The 19,662-nt window shown below is 38.0% G+C and overlaps 2 protein-coding genes across 4 annotated transcripts; one reads left to right on the forward strand and one right to left on the reverse strand.

The window, feature by feature from the left end:
* Positions 1–5,674: 5,674 nt before the first annotated feature.
* On the forward strand, positions 5,675–10,685 carry LOC121751275. Of its 3 annotated transcripts, XR_006040043.1 has the most exons (10): positions 5,675–5,836; positions 5,949–6,017; positions 6,807–6,836; positions 7,524–7,556; positions 7,639–7,709; positions 7,965–8,046; positions 8,340–8,439; positions 8,757–8,849; positions 8,933–9,015; positions 10,405–10,685. XR_006040043.1 is itself a non-coding variant. In XM_042145991.1 (8 exons), exons 1-7 carry the CDS (start codon positions 5,738–5,740, stop codon positions 8,802–8,804), a joined length of 432 nt encoding a protein of 143 aa, XP_042001925.1. In that variant the 5' UTR covers positions 5,675–5,737; the 3' UTR covers positions 8,805–8,849; positions 8,933–9,207. The 3 variants fall into 3 exon arrangements, 1 of the variants encoding a protein (XP_042001925.1); XR_006040042.1 differs by lacking the exon at positions 8,340–8,439; XM_042145991.1 differs by lacking the exons at positions 8,340–8,439; positions 10,405–10,685 and having other exon boundaries at positions 8,933–9,207.
* Positions 10,686–11,590: 905 nt separating this feature from the next.
* Positions 11,591–13,902, reverse strand: LOC121751269 (abscisic acid 8'-hydroxylase CYP707A2-like). The gene is made up of 7 exons (XM_042145985.1): positions 13,685–13,902; positions 13,245–13,563; positions 12,770–13,156; positions 12,505–12,679; positions 12,308–12,414; positions 12,077–12,195; positions 11,591–11,982 (listed from the first exon to the last, which is right to left on the reverse strand). The coding sequence occupies exons 1-7, from the start codon at positions 13,879–13,881 to the stop codon at positions 11,889–11,891; spliced, it is 1,398 nt and encodes a 465-aa protein (XP_042001919.1). The 5' UTR covers positions 13,882–13,902; the 3' UTR covers positions 11,591–11,888.
* Between the last annotated feature and the right edge of the window lie 5,760 nt (positions 13,903–19,662).

Raw genomic sequence — 19,662 nt, forward strand, 5'->3', positions numbered from 1 at the left:
TATAAGTGCCCCAACTAAAATTAGAGAATACAAATGAAAGTGTCATAATAAAATAAAAATTAAAATAATTTGTGTTCAATAAATTTTTTCTGTGTTGCAGTTGGGGGCATAATGTAAAGTTTTAATTAAGTTGATACGTTTTATCAGAATTCTAAGAATACATTATCATACTATTTCGGAAGGACAGAGTTTCAAGAAGAATAAGTTATCATAACCCACCCTATATTTTTTATTTGGCTACACTATACTTGGTTGATAGGCCTATTTCACTTATATTTGGGCCTAGAAAATGGGCTTATGTAAATTAAATTGTAAATTATATTAATTAGAAGAGCACCGATGGAAGGGGGTCGGCACTGTAGCGACGGATACGACATAGGCCAAACCACTGTTCCAATTGGGACTTGGCCGGTGCCGGACCCTATACCTATATATCCTTCCATGGCCGCCCTGATGCAGTAGAAGACAAGACTTGGAGGTTAAGAAAAAAATATTTTGAGTTTTATTTATTTCCTAGTTAGTAAAATTAGTAGACGGAAAAATATTAATTATTTTTCCTTCTACAAATTAGGTTTTCCTTTTAGATTATTTTCCTTATAGTTATTTTTGCTTATTATCTTTTTAGTTATTTTCTTTCCATAAGTTTAGGATTTCTCTCTGCTTATATAAATGCATCATTGTTGATCTTAAGAGACTAGACATTGAATAAACCGTTGATATTGAGTTTTTATACTCCGAAGTTCTCAATAAGTTTGAGTTCTTTATTACCAGTTCAGTCATTCTCATGCGTTTCTGCATTTCATTTTCCGTCAATTGTTATGACCTGGCATCGAGAACTCCGGAGCCATCGGAGCTGTGATACTGATCGCTGGAACCGCGAGGCACTTCTGGACAATTTGTTTTGCAAATAGTGTTCAATTGGTTGGCATCCGATTGAAATTGCGGGAGATTCGCTCTGTATCTGAACTCCTGAAACTGGATAGGGAGGAGGTCGTTGAGCTCTCTGGACTGGTAGTGCTTGAATGTTTGCGGGGGAGTACGACAAGTGCGAGAGGGAGCAGGGCAGCGGTAAGAGTCTGTCGGATGTGCGCGACAAAGCGGTGAAATTATACATGTCATTGTACGGCGACTTCAAGCACTACCAGTCCTGGGCGCTCTTGAAGGAGAAGCAGAAGTTCGTTGGTGGTGTGCTTCCCCAATCGACGACGGCGAAGAAGAGGGTGTCGAAGCGCACCTTCACTGATTATACAAGCAACGAAAGCAGCGCATCTCCAATGGACCTCAACAATCCGGTGTTCGAGGATGAGAGTTCCGGCATACCGATGTCCTCCCGGCGTCCCCCTGGCATCAAGGCTGCCAAGGCCAAGGGCAAGGCGACCTCCTCCGCTGTGGCGCCGCTTGACCAAGCCCCAAGCCCGGCCCCGAGCGCGACTTCGGTTGCGTCACATGCCTGCACGGATTTGGTGGCCTCCTTCGACTACATGACGTTGTTGGATGCGCACAACGCCCTGATGCAGGCGACCAACCCGGCTCAAATCGAAGGCATCCAGCGGATGATCGATGGCCTCAGCCGCAGGTTGGGACTACTCTAGACTAGCAGGGGTTTTTTTATATGTATTGCACTTTTTTTTTTAAATTTCTTATTTTGTAACTTTTTTTTAATTTTTCTTTTGTAAATTTTTTTTAGTTAAGTTAATGTAGGATTTGCCTTAATTATGTTTTTTTTATTTATTTATTTTGCTTGATATATTTGCATAAATTATATAAATACAAAATAGAAGTAAAATGCTTAGGGCGGGCTATAGTGCGCCGCATTGCAGGTGGAAGGGGCGGAGGATAAAATGCTGACGTGGCGGTGCATAGGGCGGGGCTTAGTCCGCCCCATTGTGGAGGCCCTAAAAAAACTGGTCCCAATAAAAAGTTTCACCGTCCAAATTTGGTGAAAATAAAAGTACATAAATTCTTTGGAAAATATTATCTAATTAAAGAGCATTTAGTTGAGTATTACGTTTTCCTAAAAAAGTATATTTACCAAAAAAGTATTTGATCATATACATATATAATATACAAAGGGCGGTAAAAAATATTTGCACTTGACCTACTATATGTATTATACACCAATAAACATTAGTATTTAAAACGACTGTTGATATATGCAATCAAGAAAATATTAACTAACAAAACAACTAAGTCCAACCAACAAATCAAACCTCTCCATCTATTAGCACGATATATTAAGGCATACCATTATTACCACTGCAAATCTTTTATAATTAAATAATTATTAAGGACAAGCTTTTATCCCATACTTGATTACAGCTATTACCTGTTGATAGAGGGAGCTATCACCATGAAATAGACTTGCATATTATTGAAAAAAGTACTATTAATTTATAAATCTTACTTTAATTTTTTTTTGTTGGTCGTTATTATAGAATTGGTTATGACCACTATACTATTGACACGTCTTTTTAATTTGATCACCAAATAAATAAATAAATATAATGAGCGATCTATTCAAGATTACACTTTTTTTGCCATATTTTGGATAGCAAATACAGACTAATAAACACTTTTTCAAGTATATGCTGATTATGAATTGGATATCAAGAAAAGTCAAAAACGTTACGCACGAACCCATTTATGTTTATCGAATTTTAAATTCAAAACTAGATGTATAGAAATATAAGTAATGTTCCACTAAAACTACTTGCTTCTTTAATTAATTAGGTTCTGGATTTCAGGCTGGTATTTGTTTTGGCAAATCTTTTTGGTGGAGAAGATGGGCAACAAACTAACAAAAATGTAAAAAATAGCAATTTTCTCTTTGTTTTTGGTATTTTTTTATTCAAACCAAACGAACGAGCAAGAAGTAGTTTATATAATACCACTACAAGGGAGCATTATGGTGCATCCTTAATTAGAGGCGATACATCCAATCACATATTTAAACTTAATGTCATTAAATATTAGTATAAGACACTACAAAACTTGTTTTCTATAATAATACTATTAAATGTATAATGCTATAATATTTATTGATAAAACATTTAATTAAATTTTATTATTTACTACTAAATAAATAAATAAATATATATAAATAGTATTCCGATTTAACCAATGGTTCGACCAGTGAACCGGTTGAACCAGTAAATCAGTAGCGACTCCGGTTCGCTTGCCGATCCGATTTTTAAAACATTACTTCCAATAGTAGGGGTAACAAATGACAAATTAAAAGATTAGTTAAAAATAGCACCTTCTGTCCTAGAGTAGCAGGGTCCAATTTTAAATCTCTCTAGGTCCAATTTTAAATCTAAATTAGAGCATCCACAACCGTGCTCTTGCCAGCGGCACGGTTGTGGGCCCGGGCGGTACTATTCATGCATGCTCTCTGGCAAGAGCACAACACCCACAACTGTGCTCTTCCGCAAGGACGAGCACAATTAATTTAAAATTCAATTAAACAATAACATTTCCATAATATTAAAATTCATTTAAAAACCACAATAAATATTACAAATGACAAATAAAATTAAACATTACATAATTAAAATCCTAAAAATGAAAAATTACATAATTAAAATCCTAAAAATTAAAAAAACCACTACTCGTTGCCGAATTTCGCCCACATGTGGTTGATTAGGTCTTCTTGTAGTTGATTGTGGATTCGAGTATCGCGCATTGTGTGTCTTGTCTCGATCCTCTGGCCAACCGTCGTATGCTCGCCTCGGCGTGGGGGAGACCTCGCTGTTGAGCTTCCGGCTTCGTCCTCGTCGTAGAAGCTAGCCGCCCTCGGCCATTCGTCGGCTATAATCATGTTGTGTAATATAATACACGTGAACATGATGTCGGTGATATTATTCACGTACCACAGCCGAGCCGGGGCCTTCACAATGTTGAATCGATCTTGAAGGACCCCGAAGGCTCTTTCGACGTCCTTCCGCGCTGACTCTTGACGCTGCGCAAAAAGAACCCGTCTCGGGTCGTGCGGGTTGTGGAGCGTCTTCACGAACGTCGACCACCTTGGGTAGATACCATCGGCGAGATAGTAACCCATGCGGTATGTATTTCCGTTGATGGTGAAGTCGATCGCCGGTGCTACACCATTCATCACATCATTGAAGAGTGGTGAAGAATAGAGCACGTTCAAGTCGTTGTTGGATCCGGCAACGCCGAAATATGCATGCCAAATCCATAGGCGATAGTCGGCGACCGCCTCAAGGATAAGTGTCGGGCCGCCGCCTTTGTGACCGCTTAAGTGTTGCCCCCTCCAAGCAGTCGGGCAATTCTTCCACCTCCAATGTATGCAGTCAATGCTGCCAAGCATTCCGGGAAAGCCATGGACTGATTCGTGAAGACGAAGCAACCGTTGGCAATCATCGGTGGTGGGTGCCCGAAGGAATTCATCCCCAAAAGCAGAACGAACGCCCTCGCAAAAATTCTTTAAACAAAGGATTCCAGTGGACTCACCGATATGCAAATACTCGTCGAAGATGTCGGCCGTTTGCCCAGTAGCGAGTTGTCGGATGGCACACGTACACTTCTGCAACGCCGTGATACTTTGCCGGCCGGCTGCATCTACACCTGTTTGAAAGTATTCAACACGTGTGGACAATGTGTTGACAATTCGCATGAACAAGCGCTTTGACATGCGAAAACGGCGCCTGAAGTAATCTGCCGGAAACCGCGGATGGTCGGCAAAGTAGTCGGCAACGAGCCTTTCGTGGGCTCCCTCCCGGTCACGATGGATGTAGCGGCGATTTGATCTAGTGCGTTGAGGAGGATGAGCGGGGGTATTCGCCGCGACATATGCTTCGTAAGCGGCACGATGTTGTTCGTAGTATTCTTGTTCTTCGCGCTCCGCTTCCGCCATGAGATGAGTGAAATCCATTTGATATTTTGAGTGAAGGTTGAATGTGTTGATAGTTTGTATAAGAATTATGAATGAGAGATGAATTGATGTGATAAATGAGTGATGAATGTGTGTATTTATAGATGATTTTGGGAAAAAAAATAAAAAAAAATCAAAAAAATTCAGAAAAACGGGAAAAAACGGCCATATTTTTGGGATTTGGAAAATATATTTTTTTATTTTTTAGCATTATTTATAATTAAATACCGATTTTTTTTTAAAAAAAGTTTGAATGCAATGGCTACGCTGTTGCCCAATCCCGTGCCGCCACGTGTGCGTCCGCTGGCACGGACGTGCTCGATACATCGAGCAGCGCCGTGCCAGCGGCGCGAGCGCAGCGGCGGCGGATGGCGTCCGTGCCAGCGGCGCGGACGGCGGTGGCGACGGACGCCACCGCTGCGCATGCTCTTAATCCTAAAGACTGGCATTTATTAGAGCATGCATATCCGCAGCTCAAAGCACAACCTTGCTTGTTCAATTGTCAAAGCACGATGATTAGCACGCCAAAGTTACATGCCTTCACTTGCGTCGTGCTAACTTCGTTGGTAAATCAGATCTTGCCATGTGATACAATCATAATTTTTTGTATTTAAATTATGCATTTTTTTTAATTATAGTAATTAATATTTTTTTTACTATTTTTAGTAATTTTATTATTTTATTGTTTAATTTAACTGAAAATAAGATTTAAAATTTTTGGCCTTTTTATGATAAGACTCGTTTCCCGCCGCTTTTCCACTCTCGTTTTCTATCACGCTGAAACCAACACTACAGCTCAATTTCAATTTCAGTTTCTAGAAAGGGGTAAAGCAGATAAGGATCAGAATGGAAAATAGCGGATCTGTTCCTGGGTCGAGGCAAACGAATTTGAAGAAATCATTCGATCGCAGCTTGCGCTCCTTGTTTACTGCCTGCTCATTCGAGGTGAGGGTTTTTGGTTCTCGTCGTAATTGATTTTAAATTTCGCAGCGTTCACGGTGCTGTAGTTTCTCCAATTTCTTTTATTGTAATTAATTTTGTATTTCACACCATTAAGGAATTCCGTAAAGCTTTTCCGTGTTTTACTGCATCCGAGCAGGATCGCCTCCATCAGCTCTTTGCTCAGGTATTTATTCAGTGTTCCACTCTCTCTCCTTTTAAATTGTTTTTTATAATTCTGTGGTATGTGAGGTCTAATTTAGTAAATTCATGCTGCGGCCTTAAAATCTTAATTTATCGTCTCAAAAAGAGTGTTAGAACAATGCATCTTAAGCTCATTTGGTGATGCAATATGCCTCTTGCTTTTGATATTTTCTCATATTCTTTGGTATGCACCCATGTAGGATTGCTTGAAAATGCATAGCACGGGGGAAGCATTTATTTGCTTGTTTTTTGTTTGATTTTTATGCTTCAATTAAGAAAAAGAAAAAATGAAATAATGTGCTCTCTTTTTAAATTCGTAAGAGCTAGAATACCTACATTTCCATGAATTATGATTGGCTCATGTTCAATCTGTAGGATCCATATGGAAGCTGGCGTTTCAATATAGAATTACATTAATTCAAAAAGTTCATCAATAAAAGCATAAACTAAGCAGGATATTTGTAAGTGGGGGGGGGGGGCAATAGGTTACATAGAGATTAACAATGCTTTATCTACACTCTGTTGCATACTTGTCACTACTTGGTAGTTATTCAGAAAATGATCTCTCGGCTAGGGTAGTGCATCTACATTATGTTGCAAGCTTATTAGGTATCCAACACAAAAATGTGTATTTGGCCATTGCCGTGAATCTCATGCACTCTATTTATTTTGCCATTCATATGTGTACATTTTAGTTTTTAAAGGTTTATGTCAATCTCTTACTTCATGAAAATACTAACCGCCACTACATTTTTGCTTTAATATACTTCAGGTTGTCTCTTCGTTGCATCAAGATATTGAGGTATGAAACATAAATATTTGTTTGTCTCCTCATTCATTTAGAAACTGACGTGGGGTTCAAGCTTTGGCTTCTCTTATAGAGTACTAACTAGTAACGATGAAAAACTGAATTGTTTTGATGACTAAAACAATTGATGGCTGTGCTTAGGGAACATCTTTTGTTGAGTACTGTTGCTTTCATACAAGCATGCTGGAGTAAAAATTAATGGATTTTTAATCTAACTATATGAACTAAAATTCCTCAATAAACATATTTGTCTCTTTATCTTTAGTTTATACTCTCTAATAGTTTCCAGCTGTTTTATTCTGTAATCGTTTGAGTTTTTACCTGCCACCCATGTTTCAGTTTATGTCTGTATGTTTTTTTCTTGCTTACTCACTCTCTCTCTTTCTCTTATGCGGTTCTCTAATCTTAAATGTGATACGTAATACTACTTCTTTGGTGAGTGCTGCATGATTGTCCTGTTTGCATTCCGTTATGGTGAAATTTATGGTATGGGACTTAAATTATGCAAGGATTATTTTCCCAGTTTCCTTGTCCAGTGGATAAACTGCTGCTTGTATTCTTAATGTTGTACTTAATCGGCTTTATCAACAATTTTACATTTTCATATGAGAGAAATGTATTCTGACTTATTTGAAATAATCATCAATATCGAGATTAGCTTATATATCTCTTATTTCGCAGGAACAATTTGAGTCAATATTTGTCGGGACACAGGTATTGGCCCAATGCTCTAGAAATAAGTTTATATTTAGCTATGCATAATAGGTTCTCTGAAACTTCTTATGTTTTACTGTAGGCAGGAGAAATTCTTGATACTGTAGAAGAGCTAGTGGAAGAACAGACTCTGGATCCTCTACATTCTAAGAAGTATGCCTCTATATCAGTTATTAACTTTGTAAACGACCTTCTCCTACAAAATTAGTTGCTAACATAAATGGCTACATGTATATATGATCCGATAATTCTTTTAGCAGTCATAAAGCTCATAAATTTCGCTGTCTATATTTCTGTCTATCTTTTCTCCATGCAAAAATCTATGGTAGAAACTCATGTCTTGTTAGACTTTCTAATTTTTTGTTAAACATGTTTTGTGAATAGACAATAATGACTGAATACTTGCAGGAGTAATGTAGAAGAAACGGCTAAAAAACTTTTGGAAGCAAAGAAAAATGAGGTCAATCATTTGAAGGAACTATTGGAAAAGGTGAGCTCAGAGGACAAGATTTCAATACTTACATAAACTGAATAGGCAAGTGTGATTAGAATTAGTAGCTTAAGTTACAATTGTCCAGAATGTATATTCTATAGATGCTAAAATATGTTAGTTTGGGATTTCTTAAGTGGTAAATTGCAATCAGTGACAAGTGTGCTTAATGAATGTGGATTATGGAGCTAATGATTTGAAACATAGAAGTATCTAACAGTTGGTCCAAATAGAATAGATTAATTTAGTTTGTCTATAGCTGATCGATGCATTCATTTGTCTTCATTTGGTAGTATACAGAGTAACAGAGATAACACTGATGGTGTGAAGCATATAAAAGTTAACTGCTTTCACTAGAGTGGACCAGACTTTATCAACTTTGTCTTCTTCGCTGTAAGATTGGGGAAGATATGAAATAACTGTATCTTGCGTTATTTCCTTGATTACTCTCTTCAATGTCTTCCAATTATTCATCTGTTACACTTTTGTATGTCGCCTTCCTATTAATCTGTTTGATCAGTTAGTTCATGAGCAATTGTGATTAAAAATTTTACTTCTTCCTGGCACCAAGAAAACTTTTTTTAAAAAAAATTTCTCTCTTATAACCCTCCTTTAGATAAGAGATGCTATCCTTTTGTTTTCTATATTTTCCGTTCAGTTTTATGGATAACTTTATTGCTTATTTTACCCTTCCTAATTATTTTAATCAGGCAGAAAAAAAGAAATGTGAAATGAAAGCACGTGTTGAACAACTCTAGAAAGAAAAGCAAGACTTCTCAGGAGCTGAAAATCTTGTAAATGAGGTTTGATTTCAGTTGATCTTTTATTTTGCAATCTACATGCATGATTTTAATGGCACCAACTAATGCGTTTTTCAATTCCACAGTTAAAGAACAACAACCTGAACTATTTGACTGGCTACCAGACTTAGCCTATCAACATGTGAATGCAATGAACATATTTCTGAAGGTTTGTATAGTATTCTACTTAGACCTTTTCTTTAGGCCAACAATTAGATCACTAGATCTTTGTTTCAGGATTATGCTTCACTATCCACAAGTAGTGGTGCCCAGGAGGTTAATACCTGATTTGGTTTGGAAAATCCATGAGTTTGTATTACTCTCATTAGTACTTAATATGATCACCTTCTTTACCGGCTTTTACTTTTTCGCAAAACTTTCCAGTATTACTGATTATCTAGTCTAATTTCCTATCTTGCCTCATAGATCAGCTCAAAAGTTTCTTTAAAGCTTCTCGAACTCTGCTTTTAAATGTTTGGCTGACCTTTTTCCTGAGAGCTGAACTCCGTAATGAAATTATGCAATCTGTTAGCAGTTGACCAAATAAAAAACAATATTAATCTTCCGTCTGTATCACCAGTGCATTACCATGCATGATATAGACAGCCTAAAAAATATTTGACTTGAATCAGAGTACAATCAGCTTAAGAAAAAAAACCTAATCTTGTTAGATGCAGCCACAACACCAAATCCACACCTACCCCATGAAACATTTAGTTATTAGCAACTCATCCTCTTATGTCATGACCGGAAGTAGTCACCCTCTTGAACACCTCAATCATATCATACCGTAACACGCACATTGCATGATTGAGAAACGATGATCCAAACATACGACACATGGATCATCTAAGGATCCCACCATTGTAGTTACCTTTATCTTCTTACCAAGTAGCTTATGAGTTGGTTAATTGTGTGAGTTTCCAGATACACAAGTTTATCACGAAACGTAAGCTTATTGTCCATTCCTTGTCCTTATACCCATGAATCTAGCTGACTAGTACAAGGGAATATGAAAGCCTGGCAGTGCATATGTTTGTTTATACAAATGTTTATCACATTAATATTTTACTCATATACTTTTAGCAGTATTCATGGCGGTTGACTTTTCGAATAAGTATTGTGTAGTCGCTTAAGTTCTTAGCCTTCTTTACAGCATCATTAAATGCCAGCATTTGACCTGTCCTTTTTGTCTGATCTCATCACTTGTTTAATATGAAGATAAAAACTTAGGATGATTGGATTTTTATTATTATTCTGGGTTTTGTTATGCAAAGTCATTGTACCATCTTGATGCCAGCTTTTATTTAGGTTGTTTTTTTATTAGGGTCAGAATCAGTGCTACCATCTTTGGTGTATGTAAGTTTCTGATGAGATAATAAAAAAAGTTGTGGTTTGGCAGGTGATGGTTTCTGAAACAAACTCTTGTTTTTTTATTAGATTGTGTGGTCAACTCTAAATTATTTGAATTAGTTAAGCTTGAGTAGGAAGAGAAAATCAAAATTGAATTCTTGCAAATCATACTCCTACTAAATAAATGTTTTGACATTGATTACAGAAGTAGACACTTGGAAGAGCTTTTGTTGCTGCCTACATACGACTTCGTGGAGATTGTGACAAACTGCGTTCGATATATCTTTGATTAAGTTTACTTTTCATTTTCTTTAATCAATGGAGATTTGGGAGTTTTACGTTCTTACATATGATCATAGTCAAACAATCAATCAGATTGAGAGCATTGTAAAGATCTTCTGGTGATTAAATCAAAAGACGTGTGATGAACATGAACATGGTGTATTTGTTCGGTACGAACAAGAATATAAATCGATCATTTTCAAACGGATTGCAATCTTTTCCTCTCCATGACGCAGTCAGAGATTTTGTGTATCTATGTGGAGGATCTGTGATTGCTCATGTATGAAGGAGTCGACCATTACAAATTTGAGAACGTTAAACATACATAGTGAACTCAACCTAACCCTAAGAAAAGAGCAGCCAAAATACATGGAATTGAAGTAAACGAACGAATGGAGAATGAGGTTTTCCTTTTTACACTAATGAGAGTTAAAATTGCAATTTCATAAATTAGGCATTAAAAAAAATCTCAAAACGATAGTGTTTCTTGTCGAGAGTGAGGCATAATTAGACCATCCTTGCAATTTAGAGCGGCTATGTTTATTGTTTACATTGTACTATAAAGTAGTACTACATGAATTTTTCTAGACTCCAAATTGAAGTTGATGTTACTCTAGAACATAAACACAATATTTATATGTTATTATCTAATAAAACTGAATTATATAATAAGTCCAATATGAGTATTTTCTAAGATATTTCCACAAATGATAAGCATATTATATAATCGTATAGTATGGAATATTTCTTCATTTTTCTTGATTTCTGTGGCGAAGAATGGAATATTTTAACTATGTGGTACTGTATTTTAGTATATCCAGTCCAATATTTCAAATAGTAATGGATCCAAGCTGGATATGACATGACATTATGTCCTATATTCAATTTAGTTGGTCATGTGTTGAATTTGAAGTGGCCATAGTCATGCTGTCAATTACGACTCAAGCACAATGTCTACAACATTTCAATCTTTTGAACATCTAATCAAAAGATAACACTATAGCAACGGTTTACTTTGATTTTCAACTTAGTCATGCAAACAATTCTAACATGTTGAAGTATATGAATCACAACAAATATTATAAACACATGAAATCAAGAATTTGAGGTGTTTGCCAAAACTGAGACTATAGATTTTCATTGATTGCCTTGCGGACTTCTTCGCATAGCAAAAGGGCCAAAATACAAAGAATTTGTCTAGCTATGTAGCTACTTATTATAATTATCATTATCCCTGTAGAAGAAATGTGAATAAATATTTTTCTCAGTTTCTTGAAATTCTTTATCTACAATTCTCTATAACTGTGGGCTGCCTCCATTTCTTGATCAAAGGCAACAGAAAAAAGGTGGTGTCTCTTTATTACTACTAGTCTCCCACTTGGCAGGAAACATGCTTTGCATTTGGACTCATTTCTTGAGAGATATTTTGATTGGCAGACCATTCTGGGGAAGAGGGAAGGGTCCATACTGAACTCCATTCTGTGGGGCCATCATAGAATACCTGCAAAATTTCCAACAAAATCTTATCACCTCACTCCCATACTTCTATTTTAGGAGTAATTGTAAGAATTGATGTTGTTTTAATTTCAACCTACCTGTATTTTGTGGTGAGATGATGTAATAAAACCAAGATCTCCAGCTTGGCAAGCTCATTTCCTGGGCATGAGTGGACCCCACTGCCAAATGGAATGAATGTATTGGGCTTCACAGGAGCCTGCATATCAACATAAAATACTCTTTTTTCAGTGAAAATATTAAAAAAAATGCAATCTTAAAACAAATATCTTTTTTACATGAATGAACAGCTTGTGGGCCTCAATGTTTACCTCAAATCTTGAAGGATCAAACTTCTCTGGCTCTGGGAAATTTTCTGGATTGTGGTGGATGTTTCTGAAAAGTGGCAGCACCTTCCACCCTTTTGGAATCAGATATCCTGTCAAAAAATAAAATTTCATTCTCAGTAAAAATAATTTCAATAGTTGAGTCTCATTCTAATTTCTAACTAACAACATAACTAACTCACCATTGAATTCAACATCTTCCACAGCTTCTCTAAAAGTGAAGTTCAAAATAGAGGCAACTCTGAGTGTTTCTTGAATGACCCTTGAAGTCAAAGGCATATTCTTTGTGTCATTCCAATTCAAAACCTTCTCCTCACCACTTTCCTCCTTAGCCTTGATTATGGCCTCTTGCTCTTCCTGTGACAAAAAGATACCATTTTGTCAGTTTTCAGACAAGTTGGGATGAATGAAAAGAGAGTCAGGACCATTTTTTTGAAAGATTCTTACAGTGACTGCTTGCAACACACTTGGATTTTCTGCAAGATACTTGAAAATCCATGTTATGATGCTGGCTGTGGTGTCACGAGCGGCGAAGATGACCCCGATTATGTTGTCTGCGATCTGCTCATCGGTGAGCCCCTCGGACTCCTCCATGAATGATCCCAAGAGATCAGTGTATTGCTCCTTTGTGCCCCTCCTAACTGACAGAATCTTCGCCAAGATTCTTGACAGCTCCTTCCTTGCCTTCATGGCCTTGTGAAAGAGCGTCCCCGGGAGGTTGATCGGCATCGAATTGTACCCTTTTTCGATGATGTAATAACACCTCTTGAGATCCTCCCTGTACTTGGCTTCCTCCGTTCCAAGAATCGACAGCAATGCCACATTGAACGCATACTGCAAAACAGAGGAGTCAGAAATATGTTTTCAAGAAACAGAACAAAAAACAGAGGACTCTGTTTTTGTAATACAATTAATCACTCACTGTTTTCATTTCTTGGAAAGTGGTGATGAGGTTGCCATCCAATGAGCGGAGGGTGTCGACAGCGATGGACTCGATGTCGGAGACAATGTTCTTGATGGCCTCGGGGGTGAAGGCTCGGAGCACGAGCTTCCTGAGCTTGGCGTGGTAGTCGCCTGTGCTGAAGAAGATGGCTTTCTTTCCCAGCATCCTCTCTTTGCTAGCCGGGAATGTGGGCTTGAAGAGATGAGCATTCGTGACCAGCACCTGCCTCGTCGCCTCCGGGCTCGCGATCATCACGCAGGGGTAGCCCAGGATGTGGCTCTTGAATATGGCGCCATACCTGTTGCATAAAAATTGAATCTTTATTAGTAATTTGTGTGTGGTGATAAAGAAGAGAGAGTGGAATAGAATAGAAATTGGATCTTATTAGTAATTTGTGTTGAGAGGGTGAAAGGGCTCACTTCTTGATTTTGGAGGAGAAGAAGGTGTTGGGGTTTTGGGAGTAGAGTTGGAAGGTTTCGCCGATGTAGGGCCAGCCGAGGGTGCCGGGGGGGAGGGGGAGGGTGGAGTGGGCGGCGGAGGGGAGGAGGAGCTTGAGGAGGAAGAGGGAGAAGGCGGCGGCGGCGAGGAGGGAGAAGAATAGGGAGATGGGATCCATGTTTGTTTGAGTGTTGATGGGAGGAAGTGTTGGGGGGAGAGTGGGTATATATAGAAGATGGTAAAGTCCCTTTTTATTAAACAAGGAATCTCAGTCCAGCTCATGCACCTAGAGAGAGAAAGAGGATAGAGAAAGAGGGGTTTTTGTTGTGCTTTGGTATTTTTATGTATTGAAATGTATGCAAAGTACATGTGTGAGGTGAGATGAGAGAGAGAGAGGGTCATGTGATAGGGACACGCAGAGAGGATTAGGAGGGATAAGCAAAAATGGAAAAAAATAACTTTTTTATAAGAAATAAATTAATAAAGGGACATGGTGCTGATCATAATAGCTAAAAGTGGTGTAGTTGAGGTACGATTTATGATTAGAGTTGCAAGGAAACAACGCTTCAATGCAAAAATATAGTGAGGGATGCATTTTCCCAAATCCGTACCATTTACTTATAGTCCTATTTTTAATCTATGTTCTCACATGTAACTCTACATCTTATTCTAATTATCATCTTTTGTAGTGATATTTGGATGTAATATTTTGGGGTTTTAAATTTTTTTTATATGCTATATATAGTATTTTTTTAATTTTAAAAATATTTCGCTGTTCATCTAGATGTGCAGTCAATTTCATTTTCCTCGATACACTCTTATTTAATGTTGCTTGATATTATCAGTATTTTGTTTTTGATAGACAGAAAAGAATTTGGGTAATTTATCTTTAAAATCAATCTATAATATTTACAAAATGAAAGAGTAGATTGTAATTTTGGAATGTAAAGATGAAGTAGTATTTACTATTATTTCCTATTTTTATAATATATTCACTCAACTTGCGCTTTTAACTAATACTATCACATCTTTTATTAAGTTTTTTATTTTTATTTTTAATTTTTGTGTGTTTTGTGAGTGTTAGTTCAACTTGTGATGTTTTATTCGTGTGCTTTGTGATTGGTGGGTATTTAGAACTTTCTTTATGTGACTTATGAGATTGACAGATAAGATCATGGTGTATGATGCTTTTTTGCCTTATGCATATATGTTGTTTTTTGTAATGATTAGAAAGTTTTATTTATTTATTTATTTCAATAATACTATTTTTATTTTCTAAATAATTCATCTCCCATTATTTGAGTCCAAACTTAAAAGTATAATTTCTATAATAGATGTGTTTTCAATTTCATTTTTCTTAATACCCCCTATTAAATGTTGCTTGAGATTATAAGTATTTTGTTTTTGATGAACTGTTAAGATTAATGTATAAAGATTTTGGTAATTTTTATCTTTTCAAATCCACCAATGTTATTTATTTTGTATGTGAAAAAATAAGAGTAAATTGTGTTTTTGGAACAGATGCATGAAGTAATACTATTATTTGTTACTATTATTTTCTATTTTTATTATGTACTGTATTAAATCAATTTGTCCTAGAACTAGTACTTCTTATTCTAATTATTGTTTCTTATTTATGTGTGTTTAGTGGGGGAATCCTTTTAGTTCGACTTGATAAATGGTTTTTCATGTGATATGTGATTGGTGGGATCATTCACTAAGATTGATGGATAATATTAGGATGTGTAATTCTTATCTACTCTTGTTTTTTTATGCTCGTCCATTGTTTTTTTGTAATGATTTTTAAATAAAGCGTTTTAGATTTTAGTATGCTTTTTTTAATTTAATGTGAAGAACGAACCTACGGTTGTGATGATCGAAATGCAAATTAATGAAATGACAACATGCAAGGAAGAACACAGGCGAATTACGTGGTTCGGCGTAAGCCTACATCCACGGGCAGAATCTGGTGTGTTTCTTTATTGATCACTCGAGAAATTACAAACATAAGAGCACTCAAAACTCTCAAGAATTTACAAGATGGAAAACCCTCAACTCGCCCGAAAACTTCTTGCTTCGAGAGCTAAAAACGCACAGCTGAAAGATAACACTTCCTCTCTTGAATTCTCTCTCTATCACTTTTGATTTCTGTTGTTGTTAGTTCCGGAATGAATCGCAACTCCCTTAAGAAGTATCGATCAAGAAAACCGCCGAACAGCTTCCTTTGCCGAACAGCTTCCAATTGCCGAACAGCTTCCAATTGCCGAACACGGTTATAACCGTTTCCAACGGCTAGTTCCTGTTTTGGTTCCCAACGGCTATTTCCTGACTTGATTCTTCCACCAGCTCAATCCGATCTTGATGAGCTCAAACACTAACAAATCCTCCACCTTTGAGCAATCTAAGATCCATCACCACCAGTTCCACCTTCCTTCCCATACTTACAAATTTCGGACCACCCCAACCAAATCCAAGCAATGTCGGAACTTGGATCTTGGTAGGGCTTTAGTAAGTGCATCAGCCGCATTGTGCTCGGTGCTGACCTTCTCAATTTTCACCGCACCCTTCTCAACCTCATCTCGAATGAAATGCAGCCTCACGTCTATATGTTTGCTGCGTTCATGATATGTCTGATGTTTCGAGAGACAAATCGCGCTATTGCTGTCGCACTTGATCACAACATTCTCTTGCTTCACCCCAAAATCACCAACTATACCCCTAAGCCAGAAGCTTTCCTTTACTGCCTCAGCAAGAGCTATATACTCTGCCTCCGTCGTCGATAGAGCCACCACGGATTGGAGATTAGACTTCCAGCTCACCGCGGAGCCGAACAAGGTAAATATGTACCCAGATTGTGAGCGCCTATTATCAAGGTTAGCTGCATAATCTGAATCGCAAAACCCAATAATGCTATCCTTATCTCCTTCATTCTCTGATTTGAACATTATTCCCAGATCACTACTTCCTTTGAGATACTTGAGAATCCCTTTCAAAGCCAACCAGTGCTCTCTTCCCGGACAGGACATGTATCTGCTCACCACGCTTACCGCATGAGAAATATCAGGCCTTGTGCATATCATCATATACATCACACTCCCAACTATGTTGGAATAAGGTATCTGGCTCATCTCTCTTTCTTCTTGCTGATTTCTGGGACATTGTGATTTGGACAGCTTAGTCTGTTGTGATAGTGGCACTGAGGTTGTTCTACTCTTGTCAATCTGATATTTGCGCAGTACTTTCTGAATGTAGCTTTCTTGGGACAACCACAACACCCTCTTATCTGCATTTCTGAATATATCCATTCCCAAAATCTTGCTAGCACTCCCCAGATCCTTGATTTCAAATCCCTTTTTCAATAAGGTTTTCACCCTATCTAGCTCCTGTCTATCTGGTCCAGCAAGCAAGATGTCGTCTACATATAATAGCAAATACACAGCAGGTCCCTCAGACTTTGATTTGAAGTAGACACAACTATCATATCTGGAATTTATAAATCCCATACTCTGCATATGTTCATCAAACTTGATATGCCATTGTCTACTTGCTTGCTTCAAACCGTATAGACTTTTCTTTAGTAGACAAACCTTATCTTCACTCCCATGTATCACAAATCCCTCTGGCTGATTCATGTATATAGTTTCCTCAAGCTCTCCATGAAGAAAGGCTGTCTTCACATCAAGTTGGTCCAAAAACCAACTTCTTTGAGCAACTACAGCTAGCAAAATTCTTATTGAGGCATGCTTTACCACTGGAGAAAATACTTCATTATAGTCTATTCCCTCCTCTTGTGTGAACCCCCGAGCTACAAGCCTAGCCTTGAACCTAATCTTGTTCCCAACCTCCAACTTTTTCTTGTATATCCACTTACAACTCACTGGTTTTTGTGTGGAAGGTCTCTTCACAAGCACCCATGTCTTGTTCTTGATCAGGGACTGTATTTCATCTATCATAGCCTCCATCCACTGCTTGCTCTCCTTAGAACTCATAGCTTCCTTGAAGCTTGAAGGCTCTGCATACTCTATGTTTTCTGCAACACATAGTGCATATAGCAAGTATTCTTCTTCACTGTATCTTGTAGATGGTTTAGGGATTCTTCTGACCCTATCTCTGGCTAGAACATAGTCACCCAAATCCTGCTGCTCTTCTTCAGGGTTCAAGACATCAGCACCTGCTTCTTCTTGTTCACTATGATTTCCCATCTGCTGTTCAGGCTCAGCAATTCTATCTGCTCCAGAAACCTCCACCTGAACTGATTCCTCAGCCTCCTCAGGTTCTGGAACACCCATCTCCACCATCCTCTCAGGCTCTGGTTCTTTCTCAGAATGAGATGGCCTCTGGCTCTCTTGAGCCTTTTCTAGAAATGGCATCCTACTTTCTTCAAATTGCACATCTCTAGAGATAATAACTTTCTGATTTCCTGGCTCTATGCACCACAGTCTGTAGCCCTTCACTCCCTTTTGGTATCCAATCATCACACATCTCAAGGCCCTTGGCTCCAACTTACTTTGCTTGATGTGTGCATAAGCCATACAACCAAAAATCTTCATATTCGAATAATCCATGGCCTTTCCATACCATCTCTGATCAGGAGTGTCAAAAGCTATAGCTGAAGAAGGACTTCTATTGATGAGAACTGCTGCCATACTCACAGCCTCACCCCAGAATCTCTTAGCCATTCCAGAGCCAAAGAGCATACATCTAACTCGCTCTAGGATGGTTCTATTCATGCGCTCAGCAACTCCATTCTGTTGGGGATTAGATGGAGATGTCCTATGCCTCTTCATACCTTTCTGCTTGCAGAAAGAATCAAACTCCCCACTCAGAAATTCCAGCCCATTATCAGTTCTTAAACACTTCAAAGAACACCCTTTCTCCACCTCCACTTCCCTACACCACTCCTTGAATTTCATGAATGTCTCTGATTTTTCCTTCAAGATAAACACCCATAATTTTCTAGAAAAATCATCAATAATGGATAGAAAGTATCTACCTCCACCCAATGAAGCTGGTGTAGCTGGGCCCCACAAGTCACTGTGGGCATAGTCTAGTGGTGACTTTGAGCTGTGAATTCCTCTTCCATAGGGCAGTTTCTTACTCTTTCCGAGCACACATTGCTCACACAAACCCAACTGCTCATTGGGATTTTCCAGCTTAATCAGCTCCTTCTTGGCCAATTCTTTAATTCCAGTTTCTCCCAAGTGTCCGAGTCTGAGATGCCACATTCTTAAGTCTAATACCTGCACCAGATTCACAGATCCAGTAACCACACTTGCCTTTAGATAGTATAGGCTTCTCTTTCTCTCAGCCATCATAACAACATCACCATTCTTGACGATGTTCATAATCCCATCAGATAATATGCAATTATATCCTGCTGCATCCAACACTCCAATAGAGATCAAATTCCTCTTAATCTCTGGAATAAACCTCACACCAGTGAGTAACCTGATGGAGCCATTATGAAGTCTAAGCCTGATGGACCCAATTCCTCTGATTCTGCATATCTGGTCATTTCCTAACAAAACTGATCCAGCTGCATTCTTGATTTCCTCAAAATGACTTCTAGTTGGACACATGTGGAAGCTACATCCAGAATCCATGATCCATGGAAGTTCTTCCATGTCCTCAGTCACACACAGAGCCTCCGGGACCACCAACTCTTCTGCAATATCAGCATTGTTCTTGCCATTCTCTTCCTCGGCCTGCTTCTTCTTCCAAACCCAACAATTCTTCTTTATGTGGCCTGGTTTCTTGCAGTGATGGCATGATCTGGTCTCTTTCCAGTCAGCTGTCTTGTTTTTCCAAGGCTTCTTCTGTGACTTTCTTTTCACATTCTTCTTGTGATCAGCAACATTCAGACTCTCAGACACCATTTCAGTGGACTTTGGATTAGATTTCTGGATTTCCTTGAGCTTTAGAGCAGAGTACACCTCTTCATATCCAATCTTGGACTCTC

Source organism: Salvia splendens, chromosome 10 (assembly GCF_004379255.2).
Source record: "Salvia splendens isolate huo1 chromosome 10, SspV2, whole genome shotgun sequence".
In the NCBI taxonomy this organism is placed as follows: Eukaryota; Viridiplantae; Streptophyta; class Magnoliopsida; order Lamiales; family Lamiaceae; genus Salvia; species Salvia splendens.

Bases quoted from the DNA above. Each gene is read 5' to 3' on its own strand.
- LOC121751269 (XM_042145985.1), bottom strand. From the start codon at position 13,881: ATGGATCCCATCTCCCTATTCTTCTCCCTCCTCGCCGCCGCCGCCTTC. The intron at 13,564-13,684 runs GTGAGCCCTTTC...TTTATGCAACAG, and splicing joins TTCTCCTCCAAAATCAAGAA to GTATGGCGCCATATTCAAGA. The intron at 12,680-12,769 runs GTAAGAATCTTT...TTTTTGTCACAG, and splicing joins GTGTGTTGCAAGCAGTCACT to GAAGAGCAAGAGGCCATAAT.
- LOC121751275 (XM_042145991.1), top strand. From the start codon at position 5,738: ATGGAAAATAGCGGATCTGTTCCTGGGTCGAGGCAAACGAATTTGAAG. The intron at 5,837-5,948 runs GTGAGGGTTTTT...CACACCATTAAG, and splicing joins TTACTGCCTGCTCATTCGAG to GAATTCCGTAAAGCTTTTCC. The intron at 7,710-7,964 runs GTATGCCTCTAT...GAATACTTGCAG, and splicing joins GATCCTCTACATTCTAAGAA to GAGTAATGTAGAAGAAACGG.